Here is a 19286-nt window from a genome sequence, read left to right on the forward strand (position 1 = left end):
TTCCTAGAATGTTCCCACATGTTCCTGTCTCATCCTCTAATTTCTGATCTGGTTTTGCTGAAATAGCATAGAGAACCTGCTAGCATTTGTCAAAACTCCATTTCAAACTGAAAAACATTTTAATTATATTTAAGTAAATATAATAAACATAATATAATAATATTTTATTAATAATAAATAAAACCACAATACAAATATAATATATATTTTAATTATATTTAATTAGATAGGCATGTATGCATATATATATGCATAGATATAGACATATATAAAATAAGACATTTTTAAAAGTGTCAACATATAATATATGCCACTTTAAATATGCTTATATATGTTTTCATTTTGGTACTCACCCTAAGAAATGCATCTAAGGCCCCATTCTCCATGTATTCTATTACAATCATGACTGGTTTCCCTGAAAGAAAAGAAAGCAGATATTTGAGAACTGTAAAACAAATGGAGTGCCTTTTTTTGATAAAGCACACACTATTCCTTTGAAGGACTGAATCATTCAGACATTGAACATTTCTGAGCCCTCAAGCACTGTTACAGAGCTCTAATTTCTTAAATATCTGCATGGAAAGTGGTCATGATTCATAAAATCGAACCATACAAATCAAAAAGTCAGTGTGTTCTCCTAACTCCTGCTGTGTGAACAGGACTCTGGAATAATGACACTTCAGATAATATGAAAGGACATGAGAAACTTTATCTCTCTGCATGGTCTTTGAGGCTAAATGAAACTAGAGAAATAATACGTTTCAAAGTACTTCATCTTTTAATCATGCGTGCATCTAAATTTTTTTCCTCAGGTTGTAGCATAAAGTAAGTATTGTTTTAGTTAGTTACGCATCAGGAGAAAATCCATTAGGAGTGTGCAGTCTGTTTATAATTTGAATCTTTGACCATGAATAAGGCAGAGTAATTTCTGCCATCGTGTTGTTATCTGACTGACAGACCGAGCTGCTGCTTACCTCTGGTAACGACTCCTTCCAGGTGAACCACGTTGGGATGGTCAAACTGCCCCATGATGCTTGCTTCACACAGGAAATCTCTCCTCTGCTTTTCAGTGTAGCCAACTTTCAGAGTTTTTATGGCTACTGCAACGTCTCTCTTGCCAGGAAGCTTCAGACGCCCACTGCACACTTCACCAAACTCTCCTGAAATGAAGTAGATCAGTGCTGAATTACTCTGAACACCAGTATTTTTTTTAGGCCTTGATTCAAATAGCCACCTAAGTGTGTGTTTAAATTTAATGTGTTCATATTTGAAATGGATTACTTTGGCATGCACCTTAAATGAATTGCTGACCCTCATGGAATAAACACTTCAGCTAAGCCAACTGACAGGACTGTTATTTGAATATTTTAAAAGACTTGTTAGTAATTTCTTGCATTTTTTCAAAAACAGAAAAAAAAAAAAAAAAAAAAAGAAGTGGCTTTCATAAGAAAACACTATTATTGAAATAGTAATACCATTCCTAAGAAAAAATGTCATTCTGCTCTATGTGGTTTCCTTGCTATCTTTAGTTTCAAGGGGATTTTTTCCTTCAAAAGGCAGCTCTTGCAGAGCTGCTTTTAATTTAGCATCCTTATGGTGTTAAATGAAGCACTACATTATTACCTTCAAGCCAGGATAATTTACTTTACAGATTATGAAATTAAAGGTGTGACTTATAACAATTTTGTTACATTAAACAAACACAATCAAATGCTGCAAGTTTGTAAAAGGTTCTAAATTAACAGACAATTGGAATTTGAAGAAGCCTGTGATAAAAAAGACCAAACAGCCAGCAAGAATATAAAAAAAATGCCCCAACAACCACATCTGGAAGAGAAGTAACTGGATTCCATCAGACAGGAAAGAGGATGGAAACATGTGAGATGTGGAGCTGAATGGCAATATATCTACCTCACTATTAACAAGATTATGAAAGATTTAAGAATTGTTCCTTGCCTCACAGCTGTGTCAGCAGACAGCAAAAGTGAGATCTCCAATTCTGCAGACAGGAAGAGAAATCTCCTTGTATACATAGAAGAAGAGGGTAGTAATATATGTTACTGGATAAAAGTCAACATCTCTTTAAAAAGAAAGATTAACCACGAAAGTATTTAATAAACTGGTACTTCACAAAATCATCTGGATTTTGAGGGATGTGGTTCCAAGTCTCTCCTCCAAATTAAATCAAGTCAGAAATTTATCTCCTGCATACCTGTGGAGTGTCTTAACATTAAGCTGTTACGTATACACAGGTATGCAGACACACCTATATCGAAGACATGTTTTAGGATGAGCGCTGAAAAAAATGACTGAACTAGACAACACCTACACAGAGAGTTTGATTAGAGAATCCTTTTGGGAGAAACCTTGTGGGATTAGGACTTAAGTGGGCATGCACACTGGCAAAGTATCTGGCTCTCAGTGGGGGGGGAGTATGCTCAGAAGTTGGGCTGAGTGCCTGAAGAGATAGATGCTGGGGTGCTTTAATGGATAGGCTGCAAAAAGTCCTGTTTATGATACCATCAGTACTTGAACACTACTGTTCTCCTATCAGCCCCAAACTGAGCTTTGGGAAAGCAAAAAGCAGTACCTGGATCTTGGCTTCACAATTCATCTAGAAGGGTAGAACTTTGACCATGCCTTTGTCCATACTTAACTGACTTGTTTGAGCAAATCTCCACTCAGTGTTGCTCTTTTCATGAACCTTCTAGGAGATGACTGCATATAGAATCATTCTTAGCTAGCTAAACCAAGGCTAGCTCAAATCAAGTCCATATACCTCTGCTCTTACCATCCTGTACCTAAGCTAATTGACCACACAAGTGTTCCTGCTTGCATATTATCCTCAACCATCCTTGGGCACTGAGCTAAGAATGCCACGAGGTACAGCTGTTATAAGCACAGCAACTAGCTGCTCATGTCCCTAGCTTGGTGCCTTAGCCTCCCTCCTGCACTTCATTAGCAACATGGATGACTATTAATGAATTCACCACTCACCTCACTCACAACCCCTAGCTGCAAGAGCTACCTAAAGGGTAACCATTTTCTCTAGCAGTACTTTCCGAAATTGCTTCATTCTGTGTCGAAAACAAGACGTGAGTATAGGAGTGTGTCTGTGTGCCTGTGATATTTCAGAGCCAGGTAATTAGGATACTTGGAACAGGAGACACTAAGGCTTAACTCCTTTCCAGCTCTCTGCGATCTGATTTTGATTGATTTCCAAAGGCAGATCACACACACTTGGGCAAACCAGAAACTTCAGCTTGTATGTTATGCATTTCAGGCCAGGATGCTAGCCAACGAACTACTTTTATTCCCAAGAAAATAGTATATTCAGCTGAAATGATGCCCAAAAATAAACCAGAAAATATGACAACAAGAGAGGGAATACTGCACAGCCGCACAGCCACTAGAGCTCAGCATGTCAACAAAGCAGAGGCTAAAACAAAGGATGTGTGGTATGAACAACTTAACTTAGTGGACACCATATTCTGTATCTGACAGGTGGCCACAGCAGGATGGTAATGAAAATGTTGGCAAGGAAAGCACATATCCCTCATGCAAATTGAGCACAAGCATACTTGCACCCTGTTTGTGTCTGAGAGATGTGGCACTACTCAATAGCTGATGTGGCCAGCATTGCTGATGCGTACTGAGATTGCTAAGTGGCTTTTCTGGTGCTGTCAATAGCAGAAATTCCATATTCTTCTTTGATGCATGAGTTTCAGCTGCTGCTTTGGGTTTGTTTGCTTCTGTTGTTCCTGGACTGCATTTCATTTCACTCCTGTTTGCTATTTACATCAACAGGTTAAAGCCATAGCTAAACACGATACACAATATGCTTTCACCACTGCACTCCCAATTATCTTTCTTCAGATTGACTACTGACACACGTTAGTTGTTTTTGCTATCAATTATACTCATTAAAATCAAGAATAAATTCATCTGCAGTCAAGAAAATTAACACTCTGGAATTTTTCATAACACTGAAAATGCATTTAAAACTGTATACTCTGAAGCTCAAGTGTTTTCAGCATTTTTCTCAGAAGGCATTAGCAAAACCCAACTGAATATATCTTTGTGCTCTGAACTGTTGCTATGCTGGTAGCTTTTTAACTCAAAGCAAAATATAGAGCTCAGCAATTTTTCTATGCTAATCTTGCATATTGTGTATTTATTAGAAAAGATGCTGCCATTCTGGCATCACAAAAATGACTAGTTATCAAGGGCTGGATTCTTATGTTCTTACTCATAGAAGGAATAATTTGCTCAGCAGTGTGGTTAATTTCAATGGTACTACTCCTTGATTAAGACATGATTCAACATGACTGAAGTTACTTTAAAAAGGCATTGTGAATTCTAAACGTAAAAATTTTTTTGCAAGTAAAACAACTTATTCTAGAGATATTTCTTCTTCTGTTTTTAAATAATACCGCAATATGTAATTTACAGTACCAAACTACAGGGTGATTTAAAAAGTATTCTACTAATACTTATATAAAACAACAGGAAAGCAAAAGAACATTTCCTCCAGGAATCCAAAGTATTTGATATTTTTCTTACTCATGGAAACTTAATTTCACTACATGGAGTAGTGCAATAAAAATGTCACGTATCTTATTAATGCAAACAAATGAAACTGCCTTTTTAGAGCATGAACACCATGGCTTAAGTAGGTGGCAGACAGTTCAATAGAAAAAAAAAAAGCAATGTAGTGCTGGTGCAATTACAATCAGTCATAAGAAGTTAAACAATAACTTTTTGTATTCATAAAATATCAAAAAGAAAAATGGTAGAAGAAAAAACAGCCGGAGGGAAGATTTTGTTATACAGAAACAAGACCTTCCTACTCTCCATTTAAGATTTATTAAATAATGGCTGCAGCCAGTTTTCCTCACTCACATGAACCAAGCTGCAGAGGTCAAAAAGTCCCCTTGCAAAAGGCAAGTGAGCAGAATTTGCACAAATGACTAACGCCTTTATTCTAACAGTAAATAACAAGCAGCACAACTAGCCCACTCCCCCAAGTTCCAATTTTAACAGCAGATACTTGATTAAAAACCCATAAGCTCTCAATGTCAAGCAAGACTTTTAATTTACTCATTTATTTGGCTTTTTTCAGTTGTTGTTGGGCTCTTCCCCTGTTTGTTTTTACATTTCAGAAGCTAGCGCAGCTTCATTGCTCTTAACCACTCTGGCAAATGCAAAAAGTTCTTCTATACCTGAGGTATAATTATTTGCCTGTCATTATGATGTATGAGTTTCGATCCCGGCTAAATGGAACAGTTGAATCAGGAAGCCACGGCAGCCTTACCTGCGCCAATCACACGCTCAATTTTAATACAAGAGGCATCTAGCTCCTTGGCGAATTGATGGACAGCTCTATTTGGGTCCTCGTAGGTTTCAGGGTCAATGTAGGTTTTGGTGCCTGGAAATTTAACTGTAATGATGTAAGAAAGCATGACTGTGATGAAGCAAAAGCACTTATTGTGCAGTCAGCCCAGGAATTTCATTATGCAGAGTGCTCCTTGGAAGACTGAACCTGTTTCCATGCTGCCTGAGCCAGAGCTGCTCTGAGAGTGAACCTCAGTTTTAGGCATCATCTGCAAGCATGCTGACACAAGTATACACAATCCCATCTCTAAAAAACGACTAACATTAGCATCTGCTTCTCCTCTTGAACTGTAAGAAATAATAAATATTAAATAGTGCTTAATGGAATAAAATGCAAGGGTTGAGTGGGAGTAAAAACAAAGCGGGGAAAGGGTGTAACACCAGCAGAGGAAGTGAAAGTTTCTTTTCTGCGTAAGGACATCTTATCCTCTTCACCCAGGATGTGTAAACAGCATTTCTTTGTGTTACTTCTCTCCTCTAGTGGGATTTGAAAGGTTTCTCCAACCCCTTGAATTTGCTCAATCTACTGAATATTATATTGTTTGTAGAGTGTGGCAATAGTCAAACTACTCACAGCACTCAGAAATTGCATCCTTTGGTGTATTTCTTGCACTATAATATGAACATGAGAAAACACCTGTAGTCAACTTGTAAAGGCACAGGAAGGGAAAGTGGCCTCTGTGGCACAATTATCTCCCCTCTCAAGGACCTAAGTGAATATGCAGCAACTTGTTTTTGCTCATTCTTTCTCTACGCTTAGTGCAGCTCAGGCAGCATAGTGCTCTGGCCAGCATGCAGTTTTCTTCCTTAATTTGCTGATGATTCAGGTAAATTATTTTTTGCTATTCTGGTCAAAGTACGAAGTCCTGGTGATAGCAGGACCACCCTGGAAATCTATTAATCAAGCAATATTTATGAAATAAATTTGCTCACAAGGATTACACTCTTGAGCTTTAATTAAATCAGTGAATTAAAACTCAGTATAAAAATGCAAAAATGTTCCTTTGTTAATTGATATACTCATATACAAGAACAGGATCAAAAGTCAATACAAAACATAAATAGTTTTCAGTTGCTTTGTATTCTTTTAATTTAACATAAAATATATTAAATTTGAAAATATATTGAAAAACAGCTTAGTAATCATGTGTATTTTTGTTTTATATTACTGTTTATGTTTTATATATATATATCTGTATTTATGTTTTAGATGGTATTAATGACCTAAATCCACAAACCATAAGAAAAAAACCAAAAACAAGCCTAGAGAAATTGTTTCAGTAATATAAAGAATTTATAGCCAGGGAAATCATTTGAAATGTTGCCCAGATGCTGTTATCTGTCACATGATGTATTTAAATGGATGTTCTTTAGTTGTATTGGAAATTTGTATGCTGAATTTTTTTTTTAATTATAAATATTTATTTCTTAAAACCAAAAGAGACAGGACAAAATGAGGATTAAACAGTAGGTTGACCTCTGGTAGTAGAGCTTTAAGGCAAGGAGATGGAGACATCCCCTTGTGCTTGTGATAAAGGGCCTGGATTGGAAGTAACCTTGCAAATCTCAAGTGGGCCTCTCTGATGGTTCTTTGTTCAAGCTGTCATAAAACATTTTGACAGGCCAAGGCCATCCTGGCATAGTAACATGAAATAATGCTGGGCTGCATTTGCAGACATTGTTAGATGAAAAAGGGAGGAGGAAACCAAATATAAATCTGAATTACTTGACTAAACTCCCCCATTGTACTTGTATCTTCAAGTGTAGCACTTGAGGTCAAAGAGAGATGACGGGAACTGAAATGAAATATATGATGGTCCATTAAATGCACTGCTTTAAAATCCGCTTTCAAAAATGTTTGCTTGTATGTTTTTGTTCTGCGTAAGTGCTTGTAATTTACATGTTTGAAAACCCAGTCTGGTACCTCAGTGCAGAAGAATGTTGTGTAGCTATTACAGAGCAAAAGGCCATCAAACTGGTGTTCGCAGCTCTGTGACCAAGCTGGTGACCACAGCATTGGGTTCCATTTCACTCTGTACATGGCTATCAAATGAAATTAAATGCTACACCTACAATCAACAGATGAAGGAAAACTACTTTGGCAAGAAGTAACTTTTATCTGGTGCCATGATTTAAGGAAGACTGTGTATGCTCAATATTCAGGCTAAATTGCTAGATAAGCAGATTTCTTGAAAGTAAAGTAAGGGAAAGGAACACTTATAAAATCTCACCATTTCTGAATAAACCATCAATTATTAAGTTTTCAAATTAATTAATTTACACTTTTACTGAAATAAAAAAAAAGTAATCAATAATGGAGGTAAAATTTATTTAATTAGCATATCCCTTTTGTTTATATACTGACATACAAGAATACATAGTTGATCTTTTCCTTCAAGGACATAATGGGGACTTTAAAAGTAAAAGTAGTAGCTCTTCAGGAGATGTGAAAAGCTTATAATGCATTATGAGAATCAAATTTCAAATCCATCACTCCCAGTAGAGTAGCATTTAAGTGAAATGAGATTTTTGACAAATTCCTTAAAATCAGCTGCACTGCAAATTGCGTAATAGATAATTCTTATTTCATTATTATTTTCCACCTTTCTGGCACAGTTTACAAACTGATTGACTAAAGCTGCAATGATGTCACTACTTAGTCTGACACTCACTGCATTTAAACAACTTAGATAGCCATACACCCAGACATGGGAAATGCGATCAATTTCCAGCTGATTTTTTCAGGAAAGAAAGGTAAAACAGAATCTTTTGAGTGGAGCTTTAGCTAGAACTATTCATTTAAAGAGGAATGCATTGAGAAAATGCTTAGAATTTATGACTAGTGGCTACTTCCTTTTCCATGTGGCATTACTTTTAGATAATAGCTCATGATTTTAACAAATCCAAAACAAACCCTATTGCTTTCATAAAAAAACCATAATAATCAGATGGATTTAAGCTACAACTGCAATTACTGGTAGACAACAAAGGCTAAATACAGCACAGCACAACTAAACAGCATGTACTAATATGAGAGTGATCGGGTATGGGAGAAGACTGCAAAGACTGGCATTCTTCTGTATCAGAACTTATGTTCAGTTTAATTCTGTGTTTTTTTCAATTACGGTTGCTCAAAATAATTTTGCAACTTAGTTTAACACACTTCCGGAGTTAATGACTAATTCTGAAACAGATTAAAACATCCCTCTCCCCTTCCATTTTCAATTGTCATTAACCCAAGAAAGATGTGTTTTATTGAGTTTTCCCAGGGTTCTAGTTTAAGTTGAGATGGTAGATGTGATTTTAGCAAGAGAGGCTTTAGGTACTATTCTTAGCCAGGCAAGTGAGTCTAGATCACACAATAGTAATGAAGTGGCTGACCTTTCTTTTCATATTATATATTCTAATTTTAAGGACATTATGTTTTATAAATATTGATGGTGCTACTGTATTCACAGTAGCAGAACACAGCTTTTGAGCAGAACAGCTTCATTTTAGGGTGATGCAGTGACTCACTTTCTTAATCTGTAGTTTGCCTGAGGTAAAAAGATCAAAAAGTCACTTAGGCAAAGGTCTCTTGAATACTGCACCCCAGAGGGATCATTAGGACAATGTGAAATATGTATTCAAAGCAACCAAAAGAAAACAAAAAATGAAGAATGAAAACAACAGTATATCATAGACATATATAGAAATAAAACCATCTGTGTGACCAATGTTGACTTTAATCTGCATTCTTTTTGTGTAGGTCACATTTTTACAGTGTTTAACTTCCCACTTACTATTTACACAGCATTTTTGAATTTCCTATGGCAGTATCTTTTATGGAGTCTTGGTTTAGTATTGTCTACATTATTGCAACTGGGATTTTTTGAAAGGGGGGAAAAAAAAGCAATACACTTACAATGAAAGTAAAGTTCTTCATCCCCTTCTTGATCTGCTTTGCTATAGCCACAATGCCTGAAAAGAAAGGAAAACACCAGTTTTACTAGTAAATAATTATTTACTTCTCACATCTAAAGTCCTGACAAAATCAGTTCTGCAGGCTGGAATTTTCAGGCACTGAGTACCTAACTTCTGTAGGCCCTTTGAAACTTTCACCTATAATTCTATTGACAGCAGAGTTTTAAATAAATCATGAACAGTTGCAATCAAAAGGCTTTTGTATCAAATACCAGTCAGGACAGGTCCTAGAGAAAAAAATTCTAGTTCTGGTAAAAGGCTTCTACAGATAAAACAGAGGATTAAAGAACTTGAAAGTAGAGCACTGTTTTACATGAGGTTATTCTTAAACTTACTGCTGTGTCTCTTTTTCTTGAATGTAAAGTCATTTAAAAGCTGATCAGATAAAGTGTCAGACTTCTCCATGTGAGAAAACTGAACAGAAAGAGAGACTTTGAGCAGTACAGGTAAAGAACCTGCTAGGGGTTCCTTTTAAAGCACATTTACATAGGACGAAAAGAACATCTTGATACAAGTATTGTGCCAAAGTAAAAGGACAAACCATATAATTGATAACAGGATTTAAATGAAAACTGTTCCTACTAAGAATTATTTCTGTTTCAGTTTTACAAATTACTATCTCAGGTTCGACTGTGTCTCAAGAGTTCACAAGAGTGGTGTCAGATGTGCTTACGTCCATCAAAGATGCAATACCTTCGTCCGATGATGAATCCAAACACCATGAAGACCAGGATGATAGTTCCCGCCACAGCAACCACAGCTATGATAATAACAGGATTCTGTTCACTGGAAACAGCTGTGGCTACAAACAGAGCACAGAGCTGAGATTAGTTAAAAACTAATCCTTACTAAGTGACCTCAAAAATTTAAGTCAATCATCATGAATTGTTGACTGTCTACTGTTGTAGACTGCCTTTGTCTGAAACAATTCCATTGATAAAGTTAGTCTAAAGAAGGGCCTCTATTGGAAATTCAACTAAATGCTGTATGAGTTAATGATTGTCTACACTGAATAAAAAGAAGCCAAGATGGAATTTCCTTGACCAAATTGGTACAGCCATTAGCTGAAAGCCAGCACCACTAGCATCAGGCATTCCCACTCCCTACTACTACTTTGCTGCATGTGTTTTGACTCCTTCCTTAAAGGGGAGTCCTGGATATCCCTGTAAGGAGGGACAGTAGGAGGGCAATCCCTAACTCTGCTCCTAGCCTCCCCTCTAAAACTCATTGATATGACTTTGAGGGTTTCCAAGGAAATAGTGTCTTTAAGAAAAATGTTTGAGCTGAAAAACTATTAACACAGTTTTCCTAGGTAGCATACTTCAATCTCCTACTGCTATTAATCATTGTAAATGGCTATTATTACTTACCACTTGTTTCTGTTGGCAACAAAAAGGTGCTTCCACATTAACACAAAATGGAATTCTCCATGCTTCAGAGAATTTACATGCTAAAATATCCACACTATTGCTCTTTTTATTCAGATATGCCAATTCTATTAATATATGCAAATGTGTACATGTCACATTAATGTAAACTGAGGATGTAAATACTTAGCCTGAGAAACCCTGAGTTAAAAACATCGTTTGCCTGACATCTAATAAGGGTGGCCATGTACTCAGACACATTAAATAAGCACAGGTCTCCTGAACTCTGTGGAGATGCTCTGGTTTCTAACAGTGAGGATCTGAACCAGGAGATGAATAGAGGATGAGACATGAGGGACTGCGTAAGTGAGAGTCAGCAGGAATCACAGAATCACAAAATCATAGAATCATTTAGGTTGTAGAAAACCTCCAAGATCATCAAGTCCAAGCTTTGACTGAACACTACCATATCAACTAAACCACAGCAGTAAATGCCACTCAGAGTGGCACTTGGAACAACTCTCTGGGTGGCCCTTTCCAATGCCTAATCACTATGGATGCTAACTATGAAGCAAAGCAGGGAGCACGGTGCCTGTGGAATAGCAGGCTGCATAACTTTCTCAGTCTCGCCTGAGAAAGTGGCCTGGGAAATCATAAGGAAGAATTAAAACAATCCTCACAGATAGAAGACAGCCTTGCAGGTGCTGTTTGTCTGTTCCTTGTTTCCTTGCAAGAGAAGGTCGACGGGTGGTGTACCCCACTGATCAATGATGGTGATGTGTTACTTTACTAACCAATAAGAGTTTTACTTTTCTATACTTTCACGTATCGGTCTATAAAAGAAGATCTGAGGTAATAAACCTTAAGAGAAAAAACTCTCCTGTTCAACACACAAGAGAGTCTGTGTCGTTCTCACCGTTCCCAATAGAACGACAAATCACTTGTTCAGTGACAAAATTCTTCCTGACATCCCCTGGTGCATCTTGAGGCTCTGTCTTCTTGTCCTGTCACTAGCTGCTTGGGAGAAGAGACTGAGCCCCACCTTACAAAGAGCTCCACTCAGGCGCCTTTAGAGTGGCTCCTCCCTGAGCCTCCATTTCTCCATGCTAAACAACCCCAGCTCCCTCAGCTTCTCCTCACCAGACTTGTGCTGCTGCAAGCTCTGTCACCCTTCTCTGGAAACGCTGCAGAAATTCAGCGTTCTTTTCAAAGTGAGGGGCCCCGAAGTGGATACAGGACCTATGGTGTGGCCTCACCAGCACCAAATACAGAGGCATGACCACTATCCAAATCCCACTGGTCACAGTATTTGTGAAACAAGCGAGGATGCCACTGGCCTTCTTGGCCACCTGGGAACACACTTCATGTTCAGCCTGCTGTTGATCAGCATCCCCAGATCCTTTTTCACTGAGCCACTTTCCAGCTACTCTTCCCCTGGCCTGTAGTGTTGCATGAGGCTGTTGTGACCCAAGCGCAGGACTCAACACTTTGCCTTACAAACCTCATACAGCTGTCTTTGGCCCATCAATTCAGACTGCCCAGATCCTGCTACAGGAATTTCCTATCCTCCAGTGGACCAACACTCCAGTCCAACTTTGTGTTATCTGAGAGCTTAATGAGGGAGTCCAAATCATCAACTATAATATTATAATAATACAATAAATATATTATCTTATAATATAGATAATTATTATATATTATGTATTATATATAATATTATAATATTATAAATATATCATAATAAATATAATATAACAGGACTAGCCCCATTACTGAGTTTAGGGGAGCCCCACTAGTGACCATCCACCAGCTGGATGTAGCACCATTCACCACCACCCTCTGGCCTGGCCATCCAGCTATTTTTTAACCAGTAAAGAGTGCTCCTCTCTGACCCATGGGCTGCCAGTCCTCTCTGACCCATGGACTGCCAGAAGAATGCTGCGGGAGTCAGTATTGAAGGCTTTATTGAAGTCCAGGTGGGCTACATCCCCTAAGCAGGTAACTTAGTAATAAAAGGAGATCAGGCTGGACAAGCAAGACCTGCCTTTCCTAAGGCCAAGGTGGCTCCAAGGTGGCTGTACCTGATCCATTTGTTGTCTTGTATGCACTGTGTGATCGCACTCAAGCTGATCTGAATCACGTCCTTCCCTGGCACCAAGATCCGGCTAACCTCAGCCTGTAGTTCTCCAGACCCTCCTTCCAACCCTTCTTGTAGATGAGTGTCACATTGGCCAGCCTCCAGTTGTCTGGGACCTCAGCCTTTTCCTCATCCTTAGTTACACTCCTCCACATCAAGAAAAGGATGGATATTTTCCTTGACCCTCTTTTTGTTGGTAATTTATTTATAAAAACACTTATTATCTTTCACAACAGTGGCCAAATTGAGTTCTGGTTAAGATTTCACCTTCCTAGTTTTCACTCCACATGACCTAATAACATCCTTATTTGCTTCCTGAGTTGCATGGCTCTTTCTTCCAAAGGTCATAAACTCTTTTTTCCCCTGAGTTCCAGTGAAAGGTCCCTACTCAGACATGCCAGATTTCTTCCCCACTGTCTCACCTTTCAGCACACAGGGACGGCCTGTTTCTGTGCCTATAAGATTTCCTTCCATCTCCCCCTGTTTGTTACCCATACTGCATGCACTCGTGTAGATGCACTTCAGTTGTGCTGATTTCACCCCCAACACTGGCATGCCACCCCCAGACTCACCTCTAGAGAGCCTGGTCTTACCCCCTTCCCCTTTCAAACCTAGTTTAAAGCCCTGTCAATCAGCCCTGCAAACTCATCAATCCTTTTCCCCTTTTTAGACTGGTGAACTCCATCTGTCTCCAGAAGACACTCCCACGACTGAAATGGAGCCAACAGGTTAAAGAGAAGGAAAAAAGGAAACCAAAACTGATAGCTGATTAACTAAATGAATGGTATGATAATATGGTTTACTGCTGGTACTGGTAACGGAACAGGAACGTCTACACCAGTATTTATGAACTCTACAGAACTGAGTTCCTGTTACAGACTTCAGAGATTCCCATAGAAACAAATAACCCAGACTTTTCTTGGGAGAAGTGAGCCAATCAAGATGATTTATTTTGTCACTGACACTGACCTGTACCAACTGTTTCCCCCCAGAATAACAAACCCCTTGTTATATACTACACTGATTTAGAATACTCTTCACTGGAGGGAAATTACACACACATGCATATGCGCACCCCTCTAATTTTATTTCCTGAAGAAACTTGTAATTTTTCTATATTCTCTCTAATGCAAATGAGGAAGTTCACACTATTCCTCTAACTCTTTAACTAAAAAAGAATGCTTATCTTTAAGTAACTATAACTTTCTGTGATACACAGGTCAGTAGGATGCTACTGTAGACTTGCCTACATTCCACTCATCCAACTTTTAAGAAATCAGTGGTGACTGTCTTGTGCAAGAGCATAGGGGCATAAATCATACAATTCAGTTCCTGTAACTTATCTAGGCCATCAAAACAGACAATCCCAAGGAATGTCAATTTTCTGTAAAATACAGAAAAAATTTCCTTAAAAGGTTCCCGTCTCTCTGAACTTCACTGCAAACCTCACTTGGAAGTGAAGAAGAGGCAGCATCATAATGGCCAGGGTGTGAAGCTTCCTCCATCCAAAAAAGTTTGGAAAAATGCCCAGCCTGTCACCTAGTCCAGTAGCCAAGATAAGTGCATAGAGGCTGACATATGTGAGTGGGCTGCTCTATGTAAGTGCCTCACAGATTTTGGGTACTGGCACATTGTGGAAGCAAGCAGACAATGTTTTTTGGGCTCTGGAAAATACTGGGGACATGGTACACTGTCAAACTGGTAAGACAGGTGGGATGCAATGTATGATTTATTTTAATATCTTTAAAAAAAGAGGGGAGGGGGCTGATTGTGGGCATGGTCTGGTATAAATTCAGTGACAAGATTCAGTGTAAGATATCTGCCTCTGTTCAGGTACTCTGCTGCTTCTCCTGTGTGATGAAGTCAGTCTGTTGGTGTAAGGGTGAATCAGAACACAACTTCTGGAATGATCCCTGTGGCTTGGCAGAAACAAAGATGCTACAGTGCTCTTAGAGGAATGATTTTAGGATGCAGAAGGTCTTTTCAGGGGGTGCATGTATGGCTACCTGTCACTGGCAATGCCACAACAGTGATGATAGGGAATCAGCATCAGGACAGGAAAGTCCTTACCTCTTCTTAAACTGTGCTCAGGCTCAGAGGGTGACACAGGGAGCTGGTACTTGGGCATTCAGCAACAGCTGACACCTGATCCGAGCTATGAGATGTGCACATCCAATGCACAATGTTTAATTTAAAGGAGTTAAATCAGCTTTTAAATACATGGTTGTAGGGATGGGGAATACATATCTAAAGACCCCAGAGGATTTAAAAAAGGATAACAGCTGAAAATGCTGTGCTACTGCTCCTGCAACCTCTTCTCATGAAATCAACTTCAAGAGCATGATTTCTGGAAAATAATTCATTTTCACCATGAAAGCTCCAATGATAACTGGATCCATGTATGCCAAATACTACTTTCTTAAGCATTGTGCTTTATGCCTTCTATAAAAATTTGTAGTATTGGTATTTCAGACTTTAGAGATCAATTTTACATATGCATAATGCTTCAATCTTGTTCGATTTAGTCTGATTCAAGGAAAAAGGAAAAAGCAAATGCTTTATGCCAGAATTTGTCAAGTGCTTCTACTTTAACAGTGAGAGCTGTACAGAAGTCAAAGATTGCACTCGATGACCTCAGAGGTCTTTTCCAACCTAATTGATTCTGTGATTCTGTAAGTGAAAAAAATCTGCTTCCATTACAAAAAGCAGAGGATCATCTTTAGGTCCACTGGCTACAAACCACTTAACTTGACTTTTAAATACTTCAGTGAACCAAGAGATAGAATTTCCACTTAAGTGGTACTTTATATGTTTGTATGTTTTTCCAGAGGGATTTCTGTTTCTAATAATCAGCCAACAAAAAAATACGACTAAAGCCATTGATTGATCTGTGGCAAACACAGTGTAGAATAGAAATAGTCTGCCTTTATAAAGCATGTTTACTTCATAATTTTGAAATTTTTCCATAAATATCTATGCAATATCCAACATCTATGATATGATCCAATACAGGTTTAATATATGTATATTTTACATCTCAGATAATATTAATATAGTGGATATAATTCTTCAGATATTGAAAAGTGGCTATACAGTTTCTATCACAATTCAGAAAATAGCACAATTCAAAAATCTTCTTAACTAACAGCACCAACCAAGCAGTGCCAACCAGTGGAAGTGCCAGGACAAATCCAGGTAGGCAACATGACTAACTGAATGTGACGGTCATTATATGTATTCTTACATAAATATGTGTCTGTGTACTTTTTTTCTTAAAATACTTTGACATTTTTAAAAGCTTCATTCAGAAATCCACTGGAATAATGAGAAGCCAAAGCCTCTAAACTGTAGCATAACACCGTTTAGTGTTCACTTGCATGGTACTTCCCTTGAGGGATATTTCCCAAGAACAATCCAATAAAGGTGTTCCTTTAAAATGCTAATAATGAATTTGATGAGTCTGTAAGTTCTGATAAAACTATAAATAAAACATAAGAAATGAATACTTTCATATAAAACAATTTTAGAAGAGTTTAATGGAATTTTCTATTTTTTACCAACATTTTCATTATTTCTGAAAACTGCATATGGGAAATTTTTGATGTTTATCTTTGCTAGGAATTATATTTTATAATGTTGTCTCTAGATAATGGAAAATATGCTACTTTTAGAATTTTCTTTAATGAAAACACAGGACATTTTTCATGGCAACTCAAAGTGTATAGCTGGCCTGTGACAAAAGAAACCTGCTGTGCATCCTGTCCAAGAATCTTGGTGGTTTATATGCATTTTTTTCATTATCTGAGTCAGAAAAGGAGTACAGGAAAGTGGTCAGTGATGCATTTATTATAGGATTTCCTAATCTCCCATATGTTGACCAAACTCCAGTCAAAATGGTTTATCTTTGAAATCATCTTTGCTAAGCTTAGCAGCTACCAGTCTGCTTACATTCAGTATGTAAAAAATACTCAGATAATTAAGGAAATGTTGGGGAAATATTTTGATGTACTAATTTTTAACCACTATGGACAATAAATTATCTAATTAGCAGAAACTTATTAGCAGAAACTTATTATGACAGGCTTCTAATTTGTTTTCCAGAAAACTATTCAAAATAAGAAATTAATTCTGGCTGTACCTCAGGTTCCCATTTTGCAAAATGGGGATTCTGCTACCAACTCTTTCTACAGATGGGAAGTATGCTATTAGACACAGAGCTAATAATATTAGTAATAACAGCTTACTGCTGCTATTATGATAATTACTGTTTCAATTATGTCTATTAGATATGTGGTATTATTCATTATTTATAGTTTTTATATTCTGTGTGGAACTAAGGTGGAATCAAGACCTAACTACTGTATATTAAGAATAACCACAGGGTGTTCAGGCGACACCTGGCTGCAATTAATAGGACACAATAATGTGTGTCTGCACTGTCTTAGCTAGACTGCTGCACAAAGAGGGTATGGCATCCATATCCTTGGAACTCATAGGCTATGTATTCCTATATTCCCAGCTCCAAATCCAGCTGACCTGATGTCAAGGCCAACCTGAAGCAAATTCTCTAAACCAGGGTAACCAAATTTAGGTCTGCAGCATGTTGGAGCTGCCAGGGACACAGTTCCTGTGAAGGGGCTCAGGGCTGCCGGGTCTCACTGATGGGAGAAATTTTTTTGTTACACAGCTCACAACTTATTATATAAGCCTGAAAGGAACTTAGTATCTTTGATATTCACATTTCTTTACTAAACTGAATTGCCAATGAATTCAAAATACACTAAAGATGGACTTACTGAAGACACACACATAAACAAAACTACCAAGGTGCTGTCTTTTGTTTTTTTTCAGAAAATCAAATGGAAAAAAATACCCTGGAGAAGTCTCTCTGTGTTGAAATCTCCTCTTTCCTTCTCTCCCCAGCTACAGAAGAATACTCTAGTTGAGTTATTCAGCTCACCACTACTCACTTCTCTTGTGGGGAAAAATAAGTGTGTGTTTGAATTAGAAAGAAAAAAAAAAGGCTTGTGTATTAGAAGGACAGCAAAGGAGAAGAACCTAATGTAACAAATATAAGTCTGCTTCAGCCAATTATAGGACTAATTTTCATTTTATGGTAAAATAAATTATGGAAGATCATCCTTCAAAACACAATGACAAAAATCCACCTTCTTGTACAACTAAATTCTTTCTAATTGTAATTATATTGCTTATGACTGTTCCTTTTCTTGCTTTACCTGTGGCTTCTTCCAGTGTGGCAACATCCAGTCTGGGGCTGTAATTTCCATAACCAGCAGCAGTAAAAGCACGAATCTGGAAAACATACACTGTTCCAGGCTTTAGGTTATTAATAGAAGCTGAAGTGGACTTGGTTTTCACTGTTGAATAGGTCCTCTCCCTTTGATCCTGGAAACAGTAAGACAAAAGATTAAATGACATGTACAGATCCAATTTTACCATGATTGCCCAACAGCAACTGACAGCCAGACTGGGTAGTTTATTTCAATTTGCTGAATGCTCTTTTCCCCCAACAACAAAAATAAAGCATACTCTGTGGAGTATTACAAAACATTGTCAATGCAATGAAGAGCTCTAAATGTAACATAAAATTCAAATGGGATGCTCATGTTGTTACTCAGAAAACATCCAAACAATAAATGATCACTTTTTTTGCTTTGATCAAATTCTGTGAAATTTTGATGAGAACTAACTCAACCACAGCTTTCCAGGGGAATCTGTGAGGTCAAAACAGTTCAAGGACAGGGAAATTTTTCTTTCCTGGTCAGAACATGACAATCAGAGAGCTACACAACCTGCCTTCATTCTGCATTAATTTAGTTTATAGCTGTTAGAATTTTTCTTATTTCTAGAGTACTTCAAAGTTATGGGGAATGAAGTCCTAGATATTGTGAAATAAATGGAAAAACTCTGACTGACATCATTACTTTGACATTTTACCCTTCCATCACCTCTAAAAAATACAATATTGCCAATGTATAATTGGCTGGATTTTGCATAATTTCTGAGGTCCTTAACTCAGTTTTCACTTCAGATTTTTATCTCTGGCTTTTAGTCTTTTCTCAGTTTTAGACTCTAAGGCATAAAGAGGAACCCAGGGAAAGAAGCTCAGTATGACACTCCACAAATTTGAAGCTGAAAGATTACAAACCCTATGAGTAATAACTCACTTTCAAATAGTACAAAAGCTGTATCACAGATCATTAGAGTATTCAAAAAGCTCTACTTATTCATCACATTTACTGACACAGATTATGTTTCAGCACAGATATGTGAAGCCCTGTTGATTTTTGGTGGCAGATGCAACCCTGATTTGAAGGGCAGAAGAGATGAATTAACCAACCATCTGAATGCACCACATGACCAGAGAAGCATGAGCCGTACGCAGCAGTGCTAATGAGACGGAT

At 37.7% G+C, this 19286-nt stretch overlaps 1 protein-coding gene across 5 annotated transcripts in view; it reads right to left on the reverse strand.

The window, feature by feature from the left end:
• Positions 1-19286, reverse strand: part of EPHA7 (EPH receptor A7) — a 163108-nt gene that overhangs the window by 22314 nt on the left and 121508 nt on the right. For 4 of the 5 annotated variants that reach the window (XM_058835176.1, XM_058835169.1, XM_058835173.1 and 1 more), the window contains exons 7-12: positions 18099-18267; positions 10051-10159; positions 9299-9354; positions 5315-5440; positions 975-1160; positions 354-415 (exon numbers count right to left, since the gene is read on the reverse strand). In XM_058835176.1, the coding sequence (XP_058691159.1) occupies positions 354-415; positions 975-1160; positions 5315-5440; positions 9299-9354; positions 10051-10159; positions 18099-18267 (708 nt within the window). The remainder of the gene's footprint in view (positions 1-353; positions 416-974; positions 1161-5314; positions 5441-9298; positions 9355-10050; positions 10160-18098; positions 18268-19286) is intronic. The other variant, XM_058835170.1, reaches the window with a different exon arrangement.

Source organism: Poecile atricapillus, chromosome 3 (assembly GCF_030490865.1).
Source record: "Poecile atricapillus isolate bPoeAtr1 chromosome 3, bPoeAtr1.hap1, whole genome shotgun sequence".
NCBI classification, from domain to species: Eukaryota; Metazoa; Chordata; class Aves; order Passeriformes; family Paridae; genus Poecile; species Poecile atricapillus.